This window comes from Salmo salar, chromosome 15, assembly GCF_965601325.2.
Source record: "Salmo salar chromosome 15, fSalSal1, whole genome shotgun sequence".
In the NCBI taxonomy this organism is placed as follows: Eukaryota; Metazoa; Chordata; class Actinopteri; order Salmoniformes; family Salmonidae; genus Salmo; species Salmo salar.
Genome location: NC_138305.1, coordinates 71645791 through 71668092, shown reverse-complemented (window position 1 = coordinate 71668092; position 22302 = coordinate 71645791). Strand labels below are relative to the sequence as shown.

The following is a 22302-nucleotide window of genomic DNA, read 5'->3' as shown; positions in this document are numbered from 1 at the left end:
GTCATGGTCTCACCTGAGAGAGGAGGTAGGTAATATAGTGGTCATGGTCTCACCTGAGAGAGAGGAGGTAGGTAATATACTGGCCATGGTCTCACCTGAGAGAGAGCAGGTAGGTAATATACTGGTCATGGTCTCACCTGAGAGAGAGGAGGTAGGTAATATACTGGTCATGGTCTCACCTGAGAGAGAGGAGGCAGGTAATATACTGGCCATGGTCTCACCTGAGAGAGAGCAGGTAGGTAATATACTGGCCATGGTCTCACCTGAGAGCGAGGAGGTAGGTAATATACTGGTCATTGTCTCACCTGAGAGAGGAGGTAGGTAATATCCTGGCCATGGTTTCACCTGAGAGAGAGGAGGTAGGTAATATACTGGTCATGGTCTCACCTGAGAGAGGAGGTAGGTAATATACTGGTCATGGTCTCACCTGAGAGAGAGGAGGTAGGTAATATACTGGCCATGGTCTCAAGTAGCCAGTTATATTAGGTCCCTGGTAGTACTAGTAGCCTGTTATGTTAGGTCGCAGGTAGTACAAGTAGCCAGTTATATTAGGTTCCTGGTAGTACTACTAGCCTGTTATATTAGGTCCCTGGTAGTACTAGTAGCCAGTTATATTAGGTTCCTGGTAGTACTAGTAGCCTGTTATATTAGGTCCCTGGTAGTACTAGTAGCCAGTTTTATTAGGTTCCTGGTATTACTAGTAGCCAGCTATATAAGGTTCCTGGTAGTACTAGTAGCCAGTTATATTAGGTCCCTGGTAGTACTAGTAGCCTGTTATATTAGGTCCCTGGTAGTACTAGTAGCCTGTTATATTAGGTCCCTGGTAGTACTAGTAGCCAGTTATATTAGGTTCCTGGTAGTACTAGTAGCCTGTTATATTAGGTCCCTGGTAGTACTACTAGCCAGTTATATTAGGTTCCTGGTAGTACTAGTAGCCTGTTATATTAGGTCCCTGGTAGTACTAGTAGCCTGTTATATTAGGTCCCTGGTAGTACTAGTAGCCTGTTATATTAGGTTCCTGGTATTACTAGTAGCCAGTTATATTAGGTTCCTGGTAGTACTAGTAGCCTGTTATATTAGGTCCCTGGTAGTACTAGTAGCCAGTTATATTAGGTTCCTGGTAGTACTAGTAGCCTGTTATATTAGGTCCTGGTAGTACTAGTAGCCAGTTATATTAGGTTCCTGGTAGTACTAGTAGCCAGTCATATAAGGTCACTGTTATCATAGGCACCTGAGCAATGAAGCAAAAAGAGCAGCTGCAATCCACTTTCACAAGATTTGCCCACTGGAACATTTCGCTTCCCTGCCGCACAACAATGTTTTGGTGCCGTTAGAAAGCACTAGTTGCACCTCCTGGTGGTTAAAAGGAAAAGGTACCTGCAAAAGAAAATGGTTCATCTATTTTGTTGTGCCTTTACATGTGTATCGTTGTTTCTTGTCCTAAGCACCCATGGTTTTGTTACATAACATTTGAGAAGCATGCACCAGGAGCACATTTTGTCATTTCAACTTGCCTGTATGAACCATGATGAGCACCAGCATGTCTGATTAGGCTTCGCTGTGTCACCCATATGAAAAGTAATATTTGGCAATATATTTATGCTACTGGGCATATATGGTGGAAACATATATGCTAATACACTGAAAAAATATAAACGCAACATGTATAATGTTGGTCCCAGCATTATACATTATGAAATAAAAGATCCCAGAAATGTTCCACAGGCATAAAAATCGTATTTCTCTAAAATGTTTACATCCCTGTTCATGAGCATTTCTCCTTTGCCAAGATAATCCATCCACCTGACAGGTGTGGCATATCAAGAAGCTGATTAAAAAGCATGATCATTACACAGGTGCACCTTGTGCTGGGGACAATAAAAGGCCACAAAAATGTTTTGCAGTTTTGTCACACAACACAGATGTCTCAAGTTCTGAAGGAGCGTGCAATTGGCATGCTGACTGCAGGAACGTCCACCAGTTTTATTTTTTACCATAAGCTACCTCCAATGCTGTTTAAGAGAATTTGGCAGTAGTTCTAACCTGCCTGCAGACCACGTGTATGGCGTTGTGTGGACGAGCGATTTGCTTATGTCAACGTTGTGAACAGAGTGCCCCATAGTAGCAGTGGGGTTATGGTATGGGCATGCATAATCTACGGACAACGAACACAATTGCATTTTATCGATGGCTATTTGAATGAACAGAGATACCGTGAAGAGATCCTGAGGCCCATTGTCGTGCCATTCATCCGCCACCATCATCTCATGTTTCAGCATGATAATGCACGGCCCCATGTCGCAAGGATCTGTGCACAATTCCTGGAAGCTGAAAATGTCCCACTTCTTCCAGGGCCTGCATACTCACCAGACATGTCACCCACTGAGCATGTTTGGGATGCTCTGGATCAATGTGTACGACAGCATGTTCCAGTTCCCCCCAATATCCATCAACTTCGCACAGCCATTGAAGAGGAGTGGGACAACATTCCACAGGCCACAATCAACAGCCTGATCAACTCTATGTGACTGAGATGTGTCATGCTCCATGAGGAAAATGGTGGTCACACCAGATACTGATTGGTTTTCTGATCCACTGGCCTATTTCGTTTTTTTTAAGTTGTCTGTGACCAACAGATGCATATCTGTATTCCCAGTCATGTGAAACCCATAGATTAGGGCCTAATACATGTATTTCAATTGTCTGATTTCCTTATGACTGTAAAATCTTTGAAATTGTTGCATGTTGCGTTTTATTTTGCTTCAGTATATATCTATATAAGTACGTACAAAACATTAGGAACACCTTCCAAAAAATGAGTTGCCCTCAGAACAGCCTCAATTCGTCGGGCATGGACTCAACAAGGCATCAACAGCGTTCCACAGGGATGCTGGCCCATGTTGACTCCAATGCTTCCCACAGTTGTGCAAAGTTGGCTGGATGTCCTTTGGGTGCTGGACCATTTTTGATACACACAGGAAACTGTTGAGCGTGAAAAACTCAGCAGCGTTGCACTTCTTGACACACTCAAACGCAAACCGGTGAGCCTGGCACCTACTACCATACCCACATTCAAAGGCACTTAAATATTTTGTCTTGGCCATTCACCCTCTGAATGGCACACATACACAATCCATGTCTCAGGTTTTAAAAATCCTTCTTTAAACTGTCTCCTCCCCTTCATCTACACTGATTGAAGTGGATGTAACTAGTGACATCAATAACAGATCATAGCTTTCACCTGGTCAGTCTGTCATGGAAAGAGCAGGTGTTCCTAATGTTTTGTACACTCAATGTATTTGTGTGTATGTATGCATTGGGCTTCATGGATTGTTTATTTGTATGTGTTGGGCTTTAGCTGAGATTATTCTTTCGAGTCCTGAATGCTGATTGGCTGACAGCCGTGCTATATCAGACTGTATACCACACGTATGAGAAAACATGTATTTTTACTACTCTAATTACATTGGTAACCACTTTATAATAGCAATAAGGCACCCCAGGGGTTTGTGAGATATGGCCAATACCATTGCTTTAAAAATAAAAAAAAGTTGCCTGGTAATGTTTATGTATCTTTCAAATTTTGGAATGTTCTCAAACCATTACTGTCCATGATATCGGCAAGCATACGGATTTCACATTTGGACCATTGGGGCGGGGGCAAAGGGCCGACCTGCAGATTTCAAGGCATTAATGTGAAAATATTGGAGTATGTGCATGCTATTTTGATTCCCAGTTACATTGTTTTTCCATTTTGTGCCAAATTGAAATTGTGCGAGCAATGATAGGACAGACCAAAGTATAGTTTACATTGTTTAAAGAATTTATCAGTAACTGAAGACCACCTCTTCCATGGCAATATGAGACACCATATTTCTCTTTATACTCAGCCAGAGGGCAGAAGAATCATGTCTAAACCGATTTAGGATGGGGAAAATGCTAGAGTCTGGAAATACAACTGAATGTTTGGTACGGATAGTCCTCTTAAACTTTTAAAGAGGGAAATATTTAAGTTTATCCGGAATCGTTTACCTTGCCATATACATTTTGAAACCACACTATGAAGTGTATCCCAATAGTCAGAAGGGGGAGCCATGGGAAGCATTGAACTACAGACATTCTGTGACAATATACACTGCTCAAAAAAATAAAGGGAACACTTAAACAACACAATGTAACTCCAAGTCAATCACACTTCTGTGAAATCAAACTGTCCCCTTAGGAAGCAACACTGATTGACAAATTTCACATGCTGTTGTGCAAATGGAATAGACAACAGGTGGAAATTATAGGCAATTAGCAAGACACCCCCAATAAAGGAGTGGTTCTGCAGGTGGGGACCATAGACCACTTCTCAGTTCCTATGCTTCCTGGCTGATGTTTTGGTCACTTTTGAATGCTGGCGGTGCTTTCACTCTAGTGGTAGCATGAGACGGAGTCTACAACCCACACAAGTGGCTCAGGTAGTGCAGCTCATCCAGGATGGCACATCAATGCGAGCTGTGGCAAGAAGGTTTGCTGTGTCTGTCAGCGTAGTGTCCAGAGCATGGAGGCGCTACCAGGAGACAGGCCAGTACATCAGGAGACGTGGAGGAGGCCGTAGGAGGGCAACAACCCAGCAGCAGGACCGCTACCTCCGCCTTTGTGCAAGGAGGAGCAGGAGAAGCACTGCCAGAGCCCTACAAAATGACCTCCAGCAGGCCACAAATGTGCATGTGTCTGCTCAAACGGTCAGAAACAGACTCCATGAGGATGGTATGAGGGCCCGACGTCCACAGGTGGGGGTTGTGCTTACAGCCCAACACCGTGCAGGACGTTTGGCATTTGCCAGAGAACACCAAGATTGGCAAATTCACCACTGGCGCCCTGTGCTCTTCACAGATGAAAGCAGGTTCACACAGAGCACATGACAGAGTCTGGAGACGCCGTGGAGAACGTTCTGCTGCCTGCAACATCCTCCAGCATGACCGGTTTGGCAGTGGGTCAGTCATGGTGTGGGGTGGCATTTCTTTGGGGGGCCGCACAGCCCTCCATGTGCTCGCCAGAGGTAGCCTGACTGCCATTAGGTACCGAGATGAGATCCTCAGACCCCTTGTGAGACCATATGCTGGTGCGGTTGGCCCTGGGTTCCTCCTAATGCAAGACAATGCTAGACCTCATGTGGCTGGAGTGTGTCAGCAGTTCCTGCAAGAGGAAGGCATTGATGCTATGGACTGGCCCGCCCGTTCCCCAGACCTGAATCCAATTGAGCACATCTGGGACATCATGTCTCGCTCCATCCACCAACGCCACGTTGCACCACAGACTGTCAGACAGGAGTTGGCGGATGCTTTAGTCCAGGTCTGGGAGGCGATCCCTCAGGAGACCATCCGCCACCTCATCAGGAGCACGCCCAGGCGTTGTAGGGAGGTCATACAGGCACGTGGAGGCCACACACACTACTGAGCCTCATTTTGACTTGTTTTAAGGACATTACATCAAAGTTGGAACAGCCTGTAGTGTGGTTTTCCACTTTAATTTTGAGTGTGACTCCAAATCCAGACCTCCATGGGTTGATAAATTGGATTTCCATTGATTATTTTTGTGTGATTTTGTTGTCAGCACATTCAACTATGTAAAGAAAAAAGTATTTAATAAGATTATTTCTTTCATTCAGATCTAGGATGTGTTGCTTAAGTGTTCCCTTTATTTTTTTGAGCAGTATATTAATTTTGACAATAGATATTCTGCCGGTTATAGCAACTGGGATAGTAAAATGGCAAAGGCGAAATTGGATCGCCTTGTCTGCTGCTTCTAGTGACATTGCCTGTTATAACTATAGCTGAGGGATTGACATAGCATTTTAATCATATTAATGAAATTGGAGACAATTACCATATGTTCCAAGACCATAGATACTGTATGCCCATTCTAGTCTATCAAAAGCTTTTTCTGCATCGAGAGAGATAATACAGCCCAAGGGACTGTTGTTTTTAATGAAGTGTTTAAGATATGTAATAGTAATTTTTTTTTAACAAACCCGCTTTGGTCCGTGTGGAACAATTTGGGTAAGTAAATCTCGAGAAGGTGCGACAACATTTAAGAAAATAATGTATCTGTGTTTATCAAAGATAGGGGGCTATAGTGAGAATACTGGGTGGCATCTTTACCTTTTTTTAAAAATAAAAGCGAAATTAGTACTATATTCACATCTCTCCCAAATGAACCTTTGTGAATGGCCTTGTTAATCATTGAGCAATAGTGGACCTAATTGATTCCAAAATGTTAAATAGACCTCAGGAGGAATACTGTCCCATTCAGGTGATTTGCCTTTATTTATGCTGCCCATTGTCCTTTTGAGTTCATTGAGAGAGATTTGGGCTCCCAGCGAGGTGGCTTATATTGAGAGAAGAGGAGTTTCTTAATTATTTTAGACCGGCTTGGTGTGGATTTACAATCAGAGGAGTACAATTCTTTATAGAAGCATGAGAATCTTTGATTCATTTGGGTTCTGATAGTAATTCCCCTGTTTCAGACTCAATAGTTGCTATATCAGCTAATGATCATTGCTGCATAGCTTGTTGGCCAGTAAACGACTAGGACAATTATCATGGAATGTTGAGTCTAACTCCGTCTTATCAATAAATTAAGTTCTGCCTTGACCTTGGACAGACTAACAGCTACCTGGTCTGAAAATAGTGTTTGTTGAGAACGCTCTAACGCAGTTAACAATAACGTCAAATACTTTATTACAGCATCGTCTCCCCTGGCAATATATAAAGTTGACAGTACCATGTAAGAGCGTGACGCGCTTCGTTTGAGCCTAAAACTAAGAAAACCGGTGCAAAATTGCAGGAGATCCTCACGCAACGTAGAGGGCTTACGATATTATAATATAGATGTTATTGAATTGGGACAGGAAAAACACTTGTGCACTTAAAATAGTGTGCACTCATGAGGAGTCGACTGTATATCATTAGTCCAAATTTTAAACAATATCATGAATAACTCGCATTAGGTCAAAATGGATTAAATATACTCTTGGACAGATGCATTTTCTAGATAAAGTGGATAAGTATACATTTTTAACAAATCAGTAACATCTGTCACTCCATTTTCTCATCACCCTGAGAATGATATATTTTTCCCATCCAGATCTTCCTGTTTCTATTAAGGTGAAAACATCAACAGAACAGTGGATCGGTGAGATTCCCATAATAAATGCACTACTGCTGGTTCATTTCTTAATCATTTAAATCCAATCAAACTTTATGTACATAGAGAAATCGATACATTATGGATTTACTTTTGTAAAATGTTCTAAAATACACAGCATGAATGATCCACAGTTGATTTTTATTCCCATCTTCTGACAGAACATCTTAGTCCATTTTCTTCCTTCTTTCAGTTTATCTTGTTTGTGTATGTTTTTTTACATGCTTCAATAGGTTTACCTTCTGAGTGACTCTTTTACCACAGACTGGGCAGCCATGTGACATCTCTCCTCTGTGAGTCAGAATATGCCTGGTTAGGTCCCCCTTCTTATTGAGGATTTCCCCGCCGTCACCACAGCTAAATGATTTCTCTCCTGTGTGAGTCTGTAAATATGTTTGGTTAGGTTAGGGCTCTATATCACTGAAGCATTACAGATTGCACAATAGAAAAAGCTTGTAAGTAAGTTGTATTCGGCGCACGTGACAAATAAACTTTGATTTGATTTCAGAAATGTTAAGGTAAATTCTGATTGAGCCGACGTATGCAGTGTTTATCGTGAATAGTCTCCGCTAACTCAGCAACATTGAAACGTAATGGCAATCACGCTGAACTTCCAAAATACTGATTGAATAGAGCCCTTAGTCTTCGTAGTTAAACAATTCCAGCAGTCATCACAGATAAATGATTTCTCCCCTGTGAGAGTCCATATATGAATTCTCAGCTTCCCCTTACGATTGAAGCTTTTCCCGCAGTCACTACAGATAAATCTTTACTCTCCTGTGTGAGTCCGCATATGTGCAGTTAGGTGCTCCTTGCGAATGAAGCCTTTACCGCAGTCATCACAGCTAAATGGTTTCTCTCCTGTGTGAATCAGTATATGCCTCCTTAGATCCCTCTTCTGCCTGAAGTTTTTACAGCAAAAATGACAGCTAAAAGGTTTCTCTCCTGTGTGAGTCAGTATATGTCTTCCTAGGCCCCCCTTCTGATTGAAGCTCTTCCCACAGTCACCACAGCTAAATGGTTTCTCTCCTGTGTGAATACTCATGTGCCTAGACAGATGTCCTTTGTGTTTGAAGGTCTTGCCACAAAAGGGGCAGGTGCTGGGTTTCCCACCGTGACATAGTCGGGCATGGGCCTTCAGTTTACAGGTGGAGTTGTACTGTTTTTTGCAGAAGTGGCATTCACTAAGTCTCTTCTTGTCGAGATTCACATGCCTCTGCAGGCCCGCTTTCAGAGGAAACGTTTTGCCACAGTCACGGCAGCGGTAAGCTTTTATCGATATGGTGCTGGGTTTGGAACAGTGTTCCCCCATTGGTAGGTTCGGATCCAATGGTTGGCTGCTGTCATGTCCTAGTGGGTCGCTGCTTTTGGCTGAGCTGTGGCTGGACGCATTGTTTTGATTATCTGGAGGGTCACAGGGAATATCAAAACCCTTTAGGTGGGTCACAGTGCCAAAATGTTTAGGATGACTCTCTCTGTTCTCCACAGTCTGGGTTTGGGGAAGAGTCAAGGACCAAAGTGGGTCCTCCTGATCACATTCACTTTTCACACAAGGAGGAGTGAATACGAACTCTACGATATCAGCCTCCAGCCCTTGAAGCTGCTCTTCCTCCTGACTGGTCCTGACTTCCTCCTGTTCCTCTTTAATCTGTGTGGGCTCGGGGTCCTCCTGCCCCAGACTGGGGCTCCACTCCTGCTCACAGTGCTGCTGCTCAGAGGGAACCTCCTCTTCAGAGACAGCGAGAGAGAGCTGCAGGGAGTCTGGAGGGAAAGAGGAGAAGTGATTATCGACAGGTGCCTATCATAAGTATTCACCCCCCTGGATTTCTTCACATTGTAAAATGGATTTAATACCTTTTTGTTTTTGTCAACAATCCACACAAAATATGATTTAATGTCAAAGTGGAAGAACAAAATATCTATATATATATATTTTTTTTTTTAAATCAAACATATATAAATCTTTATTAGATAAATATTCACCCCCAAGCCAGTACATGTTAGAATCACCTTTGGCAGTGATTACAGCTGTGAGTCTTTCTGGGTAAGTCTCTAAGAGCTTTACACACCTGGATTGTGCAATATTTGCCCATTATATGACAAGTCTACAGACAATTCCACAGTAACGGAATTATTACAGAGACTCCGATTTTTCACTTCAAAATGTTACGAAACAAAAAACATTGATTTCAAAGTTTAACAAACCATATAACTCTATGAACAAGGACTAATGAAAAACAATTTCCACTGAACATTTTACTGTGCAGATGTAAAGTTCGGTAACAAAATTTCTGTAAAACTTCCATCAGTTTTTTTTTTTTATGTGACCACATTTTACCAAAACTCTTAAATATCTGCTCTGAATCAAGATTCAAAGATGCCTGCAGCAAGAATGGGGTGTCAGCTATGACATGACACCTTGAGATTGAAAGAAATATATATTTTGGTTATTGAACTACAGTAAGTGAAGTGGATGTACATCCAGTAACAGAATTACGGTAACATAATTACAATTATGGGTCCCTGATCTGAACCACACAAAACTGCAAAATTATGGTTATCAATATCATTATCGTCATGGTGATGTATCCTGAATAGGCACACAAAAGGTAGAAATATGCAATACCCTCCGCCTCCAAGCAAACACAAATTTGGTTGGTAAGGACCAATCATAAATGTATACGTTTCACAAGTTTGGACATCACAGATCAGCACAGTAGAGTACAGGTCAGTAAAGTAGCTACATTCAGTAAATTATACTCTACAGTACTGTACTGTGCTATCCAAACTTGTGAAACATAGACGTCTATGATTGGCTTAGATTTGGTCCGTCCATGGACGTCCGGTGTCGGTCGGTGCTCATTGGGTGAGGATGCTTGCTACAGTAAATGGAAAGGGGGTAGGTGGTAGGTGTCAGATAGACCCGGGAGGGGGGGGGTCATTAACTGGAGAGTAGGGATGGGTATCGTTAAGATTTCAACGGTATTACTACTCTTACCGATACTGCTTATCGATCCAGTACTTTAACGCTATTCTGATTTTTTACAAGAAAAAAACACGAAACAAATTAAGAACAGAATTAACATTGCTTTATTTTCTGAAATGTCAAATACATAAAATAAAATATTATTTACAGCAAAAGAAACAGCAATGTTTTTTAATAACAAATCACTATTATAGACTAATGTTGTGATGGTAATGTTAAACAATTCTTTTTTTAATTAAAAATTCCTGCAGAAGAAAAGATAGTGGTATAGAACACAGGTGGGCAATGCAGGTAGGCTGCAGAAGGACTAACAGTTCTTAGTAGTTCTTCTGGAGAAAGATCAACATATTTGCCTTCTCCTGGCAGAAGTCGGGGCATCTCCTAGCTTATTGCGTTCCCTGCAGTTGAAAATACCCTCTCGCTAGGGGTGGAGGAGGCTTGAGCACAGAGGTAGCTTGTTGCAATGTTTGTGAGGAGGGGCAGAGTAGCTCTCTTCTCCCACCACCACATCACAGGATCTTCAGCCATGGGGATGGGAGTCAGGCCTTTGTAGAGCTCGACCTCTAGGTCAACACGCTCGCTGAGGGACGAGGTGTCCTGTTGGATCATCAACATCAACTCCCTGTCCTCCTCTGAGAACAGCTCCTCCAAGGCACTCCTTGTTTTGTACAATGGAGGGACTGTCTACTCCATTTCCTCTCCTACTCCTGTTGCTGGTGCACCGTGTCTGTCTGTTCCGACTCCTCTGACAGCCTTGGTGTTACTCCCGTCACATTGGCCTCAACAGTTGCCTTCCTCAGCCTGTCCCAGGTGGCGTCAATCACCGGCCTCCCTTTACATCTGGGGTCCATCGCTGTGGCCTCATCCTGATAGCGCTCGGAGAGGTTCTCCCACACCTTCTCTTTGATGGTTGCCACAAACGTATCTTCATGCTTCACAGTGAAGTGCACTTCCAGTTTTTGGAGGATGGGTTTGATCTGTCCACAGGTGGCATTCTTGTCACATGACACACACAGTGTGGATGTATAGAGGATTCTCACGAGCTGGACAAACTCCTCAGCCTTATGGAAGTCCTCGTCCTTCAGACGGTCCAGGCTGTCCTTGGTCATTGCTTTTCGCAGCCGTGGGTCCAAGGCTGCTGCTTGGATCGCTGGATACTGCTCCATGAATCTCTCCATCATTAGATAGAGCGAGTTCCATCTGGTCTCTACATCAAGGATGACTGAGTGTTGCGGAAGGCCTGAAACAATTAAAAACAACTTACATTTCTTTTACTGCACACTTGAATATTGAATTCAATTGTTAAATGTGGAAATGTCAACATAATACTTTAATAGATTGAACTGGCTTCTTACCAAGGAGCTGCTGCTTTTCCTTCAAGACTGTTTTGGACATCGAGGATCTCTTGAACCACACGACCACTGCTCTGATTCAGGCTGCCCATTTAGTAGATTTTCTGCGCTGCCAGATTCAATGTGTGCACAAAGCATCCTATTTTTAGGATGTGTAGCGTCTTGATGGCAACATCCATATTGCCAGAATTATCAACAGTCACGGCTACAATCTTGCTCGGCTCTATCTCAAACTCTTCCAGAATGTCGGAGACCTCCTCTGCCACTACTTCGCCAGTTTGCGATTTGTACACTGCCCTGGTGGAGGACCTTCTGTTTTACACTGCCCTGTCTTGTGTAGCGCACTGTAACAGTGAGATGGTGGTCCTGAGGCTGGTCCACCCGTCTGATGTGATGGCCAGCTTTGGCACGTCCTTCAGCTCAGTGATCACTTTTCTACACCACACCAGGTAGGAATGAACGTGTCACTGAGGTAACTCCTGGAGGGAGGGGTATATTTGGAGTTGAGTACCTTGCTCATCTCCCTACAGTAAAAAAAATGATAGTTTTCATGTGTTGAATTATCATTATTTAATTATTGTGTATTGTGGAGTGATGGGACTAACATACAACCCTTTTATACTACGGTTCCCTAAACATGAATACAACTCTATGTACTGACAGACTGTTACCTAAAGCCCTTGGACTCCACTGTTGCAAAGGGGTGTAAGCCTTTCACTATGAACTTGGTCACTGCTAGGTGGCACTCATTCACCCTCTCCTCAGTCATCCTCCCACTAGCTGCCAGCATGAAGGGGCTTTGGGCTCGTCTTTGGCTTGGACCAGCAGTATTAGAGGGAGGAGTGGGTTGGTTCATTGTAGCTGAAACTTTAACAAAAAAGTTGCAACATCTTTAAATGGGTGATTGAATTTATGAAGGCACCCATAGCTAAACAATCAGCTGGCTAATGGTTACTTTTGATCATGAACCCATTTTCGCATAATCTAGTTAACTCCGTGTGTCGGCTCTAGGCTGCTAGCATACATACCTAACGGAGATCGGGCAACGAGAGATGAACTACGAGCTAGGCAGTCAAAGTGTGAATTTCTCTGCACATGATGCACTTTCCGTAGATGTTTGGACAGATTTGCTTGTAGGGGCGGAAACACGAGCAAGTCTTGTTGCATTTGTGGCAACGGACATTGTCAGCATCGACTCTGGTGAAGTGTAACCACACTTTTGAACATTTAGTTCTCTCCGCCATCGTCCTAATTAAGAGCAGGGTCTTGTGTGTGTGTGTGTGTGTGTGTGCTGTAGCGTGAGCGAGATCTCTCTTCTGGATTGGGAATAGCGAAAATGCATAATTGACAAATGTCTTCATCTTATTGCAAATTAGAAACGGTTGGTGAGATAAAATGTGCAAGATAACGTTTACGTAGAAATAATTAATAGGAAATGTATTTTCTTAAATTCTCCAGTACCGAAAGCAGAAGCGATAACGTAAGAGCTTATCGATACTACGGTCTTTCATAATTTAGCCCCGGGGCCCGTTTAATACCGTGTTTCCGTACCCATCCCTACTGGAGAGAGAGAGAGAAAATTGAGGGAGTGCGAGGGGTTCTCCAGTTTTCACAGTCTTGTTTTGACCACCAGATGTCAGAAAGAGAAAGAAAACAGTTATGAGCTGAACATAACAGTATGCCAGTGGAAGGGAGGATAGTAGCAGGTGACCCAATTCTAGTTTGTGACTATGATTTCTCATTGTAGCCAATTCAATTGGAAAATGGTTGAAAAATGTCTTAGATTTCTAAAAGAAAATATAGACTTCATTTGACATGCTCTTATGAACTAAAAATGTTGGTGCTCATGGGTCCTTTTACATGGAAATGCCCATAACATGATGCAGCCACCACTGTGCTTGAAAATATGGAGAGTGGTACTCAGTGATGTGTTGTGTTGGATTTGCACCAAACAAAACGCTTTGTATTCAGGACAAAAAGTGAATTCCTTTGCCACATTTTTTGCAGTATTACTTTAGTGCCTTGTCGCAAACAGGATGCGTGTTTTGGAATCTTTGTATTCTGTACTTTGTATCCTTTTCACTCTGTCAATTAGGTTAGTATTGTGGAGTAACTACAATGTTGTTGATCCATCCTCAGTTCTACCACAGCCATTCAACTCTGTTTTAAAGTCACCATTGACCTCACGCTGAAATTCCTGGTTTCCTTCCTCTCTGGTAAGGATACCTGCTTTTTTGTAGTGACTGTGTGTATTGATACACCATCCAAAGCCACATTTTATAAGCCTAAAAATAACTAAGAATTTAAGCATATGTACTTTGGATGGTGCCCATATTGATCGTGTTCCTGTTTACCAATACCTGGGAATCTGGATAGAAGAAAAGCTGTCTTTTAAAAAAGCATATTGATGCGTTAGTTAAGAACATGAGAATAAAAATTGACTTATTTTATAGAAATAGGACCCGCCTCTCGCTAAATAGGAGGAAGCAGATTATTCAGTCGACGCTCCTACCGGGCCTAGACTATGGCGACATCAGCTATACGAGCGCAGCTGCCGCTTCATTAAAGCCGTTAGATGCCATTTATCATAGTGCACTGAACTTTTAATATGGGCAACGGTCTCACTGCATTCTCTACCAGAAATTTGGTTGGCCCTCTTTGATGTCACGTAGATTGATACATGGCTATGTTTTCATTTCAACCCTTTTACAAAAAGTCCCACTGCACCCAACATCATAACTACACTTTAGACATACGAGTTACCACACCCTGGGTCTCAGGTATGGCTAAGTCTTGAAATTCCCTTCGGTCTCTACTGATTTAGGTAAATCAGCTTGTAAGTAGAACAATCTTCAAAATGTTCTTAAATGTGATGTTCTGGTGCCTCTAGGTCAATTTAGAAAGCTGATGGAGGACCTTATTACTGATGAATGGGTTTGTTTTTTTGACCGTGTTTTTCTTTCTGCTTGAATTTTGTATTTATATTTTGACGTGTGTAATTTCTGTAATTGATCTATAAAAAAAGAGACATTGGTCTCAGTATGATTCCCTAATAAAATAATGGTTAAATAAATGTAAAATTATAAATATCTTCATCATGCTCAAAGGAATACTCAGTGTCCGCGTTTTACATGTTTACCAATATACTAAATCGGTGCCCTTCTTTGCAAGGTATGGAAAAGCTCCCTGGTCTTTGATTTAACCTGTGCTTGAAATCCACTACTTGACTGAGGGACCTTACAGATAATTGTATGTGTGGGGTACAGAGATGGGGTTGTCATTTAAAAATCATGTTAACATCTATTATTGCTACTTATTATGTCCATGCTACTTATGTGATTGTGAGCCTTTTCTTTTTTTATAATATATTTTTTTCTTACATTTTTTTTTAAACATTTATAGAATTATTTTCACTTTGACATTGTGGAGTATTTTGTGTAGATCAGTGACAAAAAAAAATATTTGAAATCCAATTTGGGTTGAATACTTATAGGTAGACTGTATACATTGACATGCCATATCAAAATGCTTTTTATGACAAACTATATTCCTATTTTAAATATACACATATGATTCGCTTTTTGCTTCAGTTGTTCATTTAATCTTGTAGGCTACACATTCACAGCTAACAGCTGAATTGGTGTACAGACGGGTTGGTTGTTTAGCAACAAAACCGACAGGGTTGGCTTTGATTGTTGACACCATTTAACTAATTTTGTCTCCAATGTTGATTGAAAACATAAATACATTTGCACAATGAGCACTTGTTGCCTCTCAAACACATCGTTACAGATGCTGGTTAGCTAGCTAGCAAATTTGACATATCAGTCAAAACAAGACATGGTATCAAGAACAAAATAAACGAGCTGAAACGAGCCACCTACGATTCCCCACATGGCAGCCTCTTGTCATTTGGCGGGTTCGACTAAGCTGAGCCACAGGGCACCAGTCTATGGCCCCGGTGACATGAACCGGCAAAAGCGGTGAGGGAGGAGCGCCCTTCTCAAATGAACAGTAATCTGCACCGCTTGGTCATGTCAACACGGCAGCATGGTGCATCGTCCAGAAACATACAACATCTCTTTTCCATCAAATATGTTTCCATGTTCAAACTACTCTCAAAATTACAATTGTTCATAGAGAAACAACAATATTAGATGTTCTGAACCCATGTCAATGGTTAAATCACATCAGAATAATTTTTTTTTTAGGTTTGGAAGAACAAATTGATTATTGAGTGTAATTCCCCTTTAATTGTGCATCTGGCGAGAAAGGAACGGGCAGGTCTCGCTATGGTTCTGTACTGCTGCTGCTCACTTCATGGAAAAGTTTGCAAATAACAAATAATAGATGCAAATGATATACAGGTAAGCCTACTTTGCAGTTAACATTTAATTGAGAAGGTTTTGGGGAAGGTATTTCTGTCAACCCACAAGATGCTTATATCAACTGGCTACACACGGATTGATAGACAAATGCGCACCACAGACAGACAGGGGCAATATTGCTGGAAATTAATTGGCAGATAGGTTTTTGTTTCTAAGCCAATAGTGGCTAACCAGGTGTGGGATAATGTCAATGTTCAATGTTGTGTTGATTAGATAGTAGCTGGGAGCTTGCGGTGTCAGATACTTGTGAGATTTGTTTATGACAGTTTGCAATGGCACACATGAAAAATTGCATATTTAAGTGATAACGCCCAAGAAGCCGGTGTTTGGAGGATATACTGGCACGGGTGTTGGCAAATCGTGCCAATATATCCCCCAAATACCGGCTTCTCGGGCATTACCAACATATTCAAATAACGATTGACATTTTCACAAAAAATATATATATAGTCCCGACTAGGGTTGCACATTTTGGGGAATATTCAGAGGTAGAAACTTTCCTTGGGAATTAACGGGAATATATGCAAATGTATATAATACCATTTAAATGTAAATGTTTTTTGCATTGGATATATTTACCATATGGAGATGGTAAAAGGTTTATGTTTCTTAGACATAATTGTAAATGATTAAATCCTTCCAATATAAATAAAAATGACTATTTCGTTTCAAATTGAACTTTAATTAAATGAGTTGACTCTTCACATGGGATGATTTCACTGAACTACAAAAGAAAGGGAACATTGAATGATCCCCAATGATCCATCACATCTCCCAAAAACATTTTCAACAAACATCTGTAAAATGATAGTGTAGAAACTAAAGCTTTGGTTGTCTTCCTCTCAGGCTTCCATGTCTTCTCCCTGGACCTCCTCAATGTCCACCTCTTGAACGTCAGACTCTGAGGCCTCATCTTCACGGTCACTTTCCAACCTTGTTGAGGATGGCTCGTTGTCAGGTTCAAAAAGCCTCAAATTTGCCCGGATGGCCACCAATTTTTCAACCCTTCAATTAGTCAGCCTGTTGCGTGCTTTGGTGTGTGTTCACAAACAAGGACCAGTTGCGCTTTGAGGCAGCTGATGTTAGAGGGAATTGGAGGATGATGAAGGCAACAGGGGAAAGAGCTTCAGATCCACAAAGTCCCTTGCTTGGCTGATGAGATATGTTGGCACGACTGCATCTCCATCCCAAAGCCCTTGCTTGGAAGTGTACCTCGCCAGACTGCCAAGAACCTTGCCCTCATCCAGGCCAAGGTGGTGAGAAACGGTAGTGATGACACCATAGGCCTTGTTGATCTCTGCACCAGACAGGATGCTCTTGCCAGCATACTTGGGGTCCAACATGTAACCTGGGCTTCAGGCAGAAGTCTTCACGCTTTTTGATGTATTTCAGAACTGCAGTTTCCTCTGCTTGCAGCAACAGTGAAGTGGGCAGGGCAGTATGGATTTCTTCTCTTACATCTGCAAACAGAGTCTGAACATCAGACAGGATGGCATTGTCTCCCTCAATCCATGCATTGGCTACTGCTATAGGTTTCAGGAGTTTCAGGCTGCTTACCACTCTCCCCCAAAATACATCATCCAGGAGGATCCTCTTGACGAGGCTGTCCGTATCGGCATACTGTGATACGGTCATTTCTTGAAGAGACTCCTTCCCCTCCAGGAGACTGTCAAACACGATGACAACACCACCCCAATGGGTGTTGTTGGACAGCTTCAATGTGGTGCTCTTATTCTTCTCACTTTGCTTGGTGAGGTAGATTGCTGCTATAACTTGATGACCCTTCACATACTTAACAATTTCCTTGGCTCTCTTGTAGAGTGCATCCATTGTTTTCAGTGCCATGATGTCCTTGAGGAGCAGATTCAATGCATGAGCAGCACACCCAACGGGTGTGATGTGAGGGGAGGACTCCTCCGCTTTAGACCAAGCAGCCTTCATGTTTGCAGCATTGTCTGTCACCAGTGCAAATACCTTCTGTGGTCCAAGGTCATTGATGACTGCCTTCAGCTCATCTGCAATGTTGAGATCGGTGTGTCTGTTGTCCCTTGTGTCTGTGCTCTTGTAGAATACTGGTTGAGGGGTGGAGATGATGTAGTTAATTATTCCTTGCCCACGAACATTCGACCACCCATCAGAGATGATTGCAATACAGTCTGCTTTCTCTATGATTTCCTTGACCTTCACTTGAACTCTGTTGAACTCTGCATCCAGCAAATTAGTTGATAAAGCATGTCTGGGTGGAGGGGTGTATGCTGGGCGAAAAACATTCAGAAATCTCTTCCAATACACATTGCCTGTGAGCATCAAAGGTGAACCAGTTGCATACACAACTGGAGCAAGACATTCATCAGCTTTCTTCCATTGAGTAAAAAAAAAATCTGATTCCAGGAGGACCGTGAGCTGTTGCTATCGATAAGGTGTTTGATTCATCATTTTCACCTCGAATAGAAGTAGAGGGACTTTTGTCAGAGGTTTCTTGTTGTGAGCGCTGAGGGAACTTTATGCACTTGGCCAGAAGATTCTGCATATTTGTCATTCTTCACATATGATTTGGCACAGTATTTGAAAATGTTCACAGCTTTTCCTTCTACATTAGCTGCAGTGAAATGTCTCCACACATCAGATAGTGCCCGTGGTATTTTCCTGTAAAGATTAGACAAAAATTTGTACAAGAAAACCATACAATTCCATGTACAGATAAATAGTTAAGCAGTTAGATTAAACAACTCCTTTGTAAGATAAATGTTTTAAATAAAACATGTTTGGAAACAGGTGAATTAACACTCCTCAGTTAGCAGGCTCAAGCAAGCTAAAACCCACATGGTAGCAAAAATCAACTAGCAGAAATCGTTAACAAGTTAGAAATTATTTAAACACACTTTGCTGTAGACTACTATTTACTAGTTAACAAAAAATGATGTATGTCATATCAAAAATATTCACCCCACCCAGTATCTCAACTTACCAGAAAGCATGTAGTCCTTGGGTCAGATAGTGTCGTAGTGTGGGCTCAATAGCATCTCATTAGTGTGCAAGATCTTGAGAATCAGCTGTGCATGTGATGGAAGAATGCACTGTGCATGCAGAGGCTTGCAATTCCATTGAATTGGGGATAGTTTAACCAAAATATGCCACAAGACCTAGAATTGCCTTATGTGTATTCCACAAAAAAGGTTCACTGTTATAAGCTAACGTTTTTAATGAATTTACGCAAAATTCCCGGGCTTAACTTCCCATGGAAATTTTCCGGAAAGTTTCTGACCCTTTGCAACCGTAGTCCAGACACAAATCTGGGGTTGCTACACAAGCAGGCTGGTCATTCTATCAGTTGCCAGAGGCACGACCCAGTCGTTCAGTCTAAATGTTCCATTGCAAAAAAACAAAACAAAAAAATAAATAATGTAAAATGTATACTGGCTGGAAACGTTCTTATCCCTTGCTTGCTAGCTAGCCAACTAGGGCTAACGTACAGTCACATCAAACCATGCAGCCAGAATCACAACAGCAGCTGCATTTGGTTAAGATGTTTTCTAGTGACTTTTATTTTGACACAATGAGCTAATGAAGTGCGATTTCGCCTGGCATTGAAAATATGCTTTCTCGTCAGGACACTGTTTTTCAGAGGAGCTAGCCAACAACACAACTAACACAATCACTTCAAACTGAAGCTGGAAAGACAGCAAACTAGCTGCACTTTGTTTTGTTTTTACCTGTTTTCTATTGATTGTTCTTTGTATATATCCATGAAATTATACTGATTCATGATTTCGACTGGCTGAGAAAAGCTGCCTGCCTGTCTCATCCCAACACCATTACTATGGGGCAGCTGTGAATATTGAAACAATGTTGCAAATGTCGGAGAGACAGACAGCAAGGTTTATACAAATCTCCACCGTTGAAAACAAAATGTTAGTCTGAAGGAAATGTGAGATTATGTCTAGATGCTTTTATGGTGGAGATAAAGTTTATAAATTGCCTGGCTGGGCTGATGAGACAGTGGATTACGCAGTCAAATGGACCAGAGTAAATAGGAATTTTAATGTCATAGATTTAGCTGGATGGTAACTTGTGCAATAGACACCAGCTGTACACCGCTAGGTTGAGAGCTTCAAGATCCTTGGTGTCCACATCACCAACAAACTAACATGGTCCACAAGTTCCTTGGTGTCCACATCACCAACAAACTAACATGGTCCAAGCACACCAAGACAGTCGTGAAGATGGCACGACAAAACCTATTCCCCCTCAGGAGACTGAAAAGATTTGGCATGAGTCCTCAGATCCTCAAAGGGTTCTACAGCTGCACCATCGAGAGCATCCTGACTGGTTGCATCACAGCCTGGTATGGCAACTGCTGGGCCTCCGACCACAAGACACTACAGAAGGTAGTGCGAACAACCCAGTACATCACTGGGGCCAAGATTCCTGCCATCCAGGACTTCTATACCAGGCGGTGTCAGAGGAAGACCCTAAAAATTGTCAAAGACTCTAGCCACCCTAGTCATAGACTTTTCTCTCTGCTACCGCACCGCAAGTGGTACCGGAGCGCCAAGTCTAGGTCCAAGAGGCTTCTAAACAGCTTCTACCCCCACGCCATAAGACTCCTGAACACCTAATCAAATGGCTACCCAGACTATTTGCATTGCCCCCCACTTTTACACTGCTGCTACTCTCTGTTATCATCATCTATGCATAGTCACTTTAATAACTCTACCTACATGTACATATTACCTCAACTAACCAGTGCCCCTGCACATTGACTCTGGACCGGTACCCCCCTGTATATAGTCTCACTATTGTTATTTTACTGCTGCTCTTTAAATTACTTGTTAATTTTATTTCTTATTCTTATCTGTATTTTTTGAAACTGCATTGTTGGTTAGGGGCTGCGCCTGTTGTATTCGGCGTATGTGACTAATACGTTTTGATTGGAATGTGGTTTTAAGCTATCAGCATTCAGAATCAGATCCATCGTTGTATAAAGAAAAACAAATGGAGAAGATTAATTAGCTAAAAACAATGTCCATTTGGGGGGGGGGGGGGGGGGATTGTGATCTCTATTTGCCTAAACACTATGCGAATTTAGCAGAACTATAGGTAACTATCAGTATATCTACATACGAACCTGGTTTGCATAGTTTTATCTCCGGTGTAATCCGCAGCAGTCCACGAAGCCGATGATTCTCCTCCTGATACTCCACTACCGTTTTCTCAACGGCCCCAAAAATCTCCGCCGCAGCCGCAGTTAATCGCTCATTTAAAAACACACGCAAAAAATCAAGTTTAGACATTTTCAGTCGAATGAGAGCTGTGTAGCCTCTTCAGTTGAGCCACTTGATATTTCTTTACTCCTAACAAGGTATACAAAATCAAACCGAAGGTGAAGCGGGCAAGAATAACTAAGTACTTCCGGGTCACGATTTTTGAAATCCTTCAGAATAATAGTCCCATTCTGTACATTTTGTAATGTATAATTATGGTGAAAATAATGGAAAATTTGCACAATTATCGACATATTTCATACTAGTTATCATACAAATAATAATTACAAATATTTTTTTAAGATATTGTCATTTTTTTCTGTAAAAAAATATTTACACCTGAATGGTCAACAATGTTTTGTTAAGTACTATTATTTATTGCACCGTACAAAATTATCTGCAAATGAGCTGCGACGCTCCTCTGAATGTAAACTTTGTAGATTTGGAAACCAGAAGTGCTCCTGAGTAGACTGGACCCCCCTTTTACTGCAACACAACTTACAGTACTGTGTAATATGTATTTCCAGTGTGAAAAAAACTATTGGATTTAAGCTGATTGGCCACTTTTCAGGAACCGCAAAAATGAGCGGGGACGCTCCTCTGGGTGTAATGTTTTGTTATTCGTATTATTGTTGTACATGATAACTAGTAATCATTACTTTTAATGCTGTTAACAATAATGTCAATGCTATAATATTACTTGTGCTATAAAGGCGACAAATTTTATTCCTTTTTTAATATTGTTAAACAAAATTGTAAGTCTGCTAACATTTCCTTATAAAATGTTATGAATTTCGACCATTTGTATTATTTTTCACGATCTTCATTGCGGGACAATTATTTTGAAGGAAAATACCGAAGTCACAGCCTTATTCTTGCTGGTAGAACTGAGGTCAAACTCCAAACTAGAGTCATCGGGCCAAATGGTCGTCTCGCGCCGAACTGCGCATGTGCAGGCCGTCAAATCAAAAAGTGTTTTTTTACGAAAATGAAAACGTGTCTGTCACCTTCACGAGTTTGGAGTAATAACATGTTCAACTACTAAACAACTAAGGAAGAATTTTCACTTCGCTCATTGATTTCTCAAAACCCAACCCATGGCATGGTCTGTTTGGTTT

The 22302-nt window shown here is 41.7% G+C and overlaps 1 protein-coding gene across 1 annotated transcript; it reads right to left on the bottom strand.

Moving 5' to 3' along the window:
- Positions 1 to 7215: 7215 nt before the first annotated feature.
- LOC106571971 (uncharacterized) lies at positions 7216 to 21319 on the bottom strand. Its single transcript, XM_014145590.2, has 2 exons — positions 21049 to 21319; positions 7216 to 8955 (listed from the first exon to the last, which is right to left on the bottom strand). Exons 1-2 carry the CDS (start codon positions 21212 to 21214, stop codon positions 7964 to 7966), a joined length of 1158 nt encoding a protein of 385 aa, XP_014001065.1. The 5' UTR covers positions 21215 to 21319; the 3' UTR covers positions 7216 to 7963.
- Between the last annotated feature and the right edge of the window lie 983 nt (positions 21320 to 22302).

What these genes read in the sequence shown, in the direction of transcription:
- LOC106571971 (XM_014145590.2), bottom strand. Translation starts at nt 21,214, where the DNA reads ATGTCTAAACTTGATTTTTTGCGTGTGTTTTTAAATGAGCGATTAACT. An exon ending in GATAAAACTATGCAAACCAG is followed by an intron (nt 8,956 to 21,048) that starts GTTCGTATGTAG and finishes CTTTCCCTCCAG; the next exon opens with ACTCCCTGCAGCTCTCTCTC.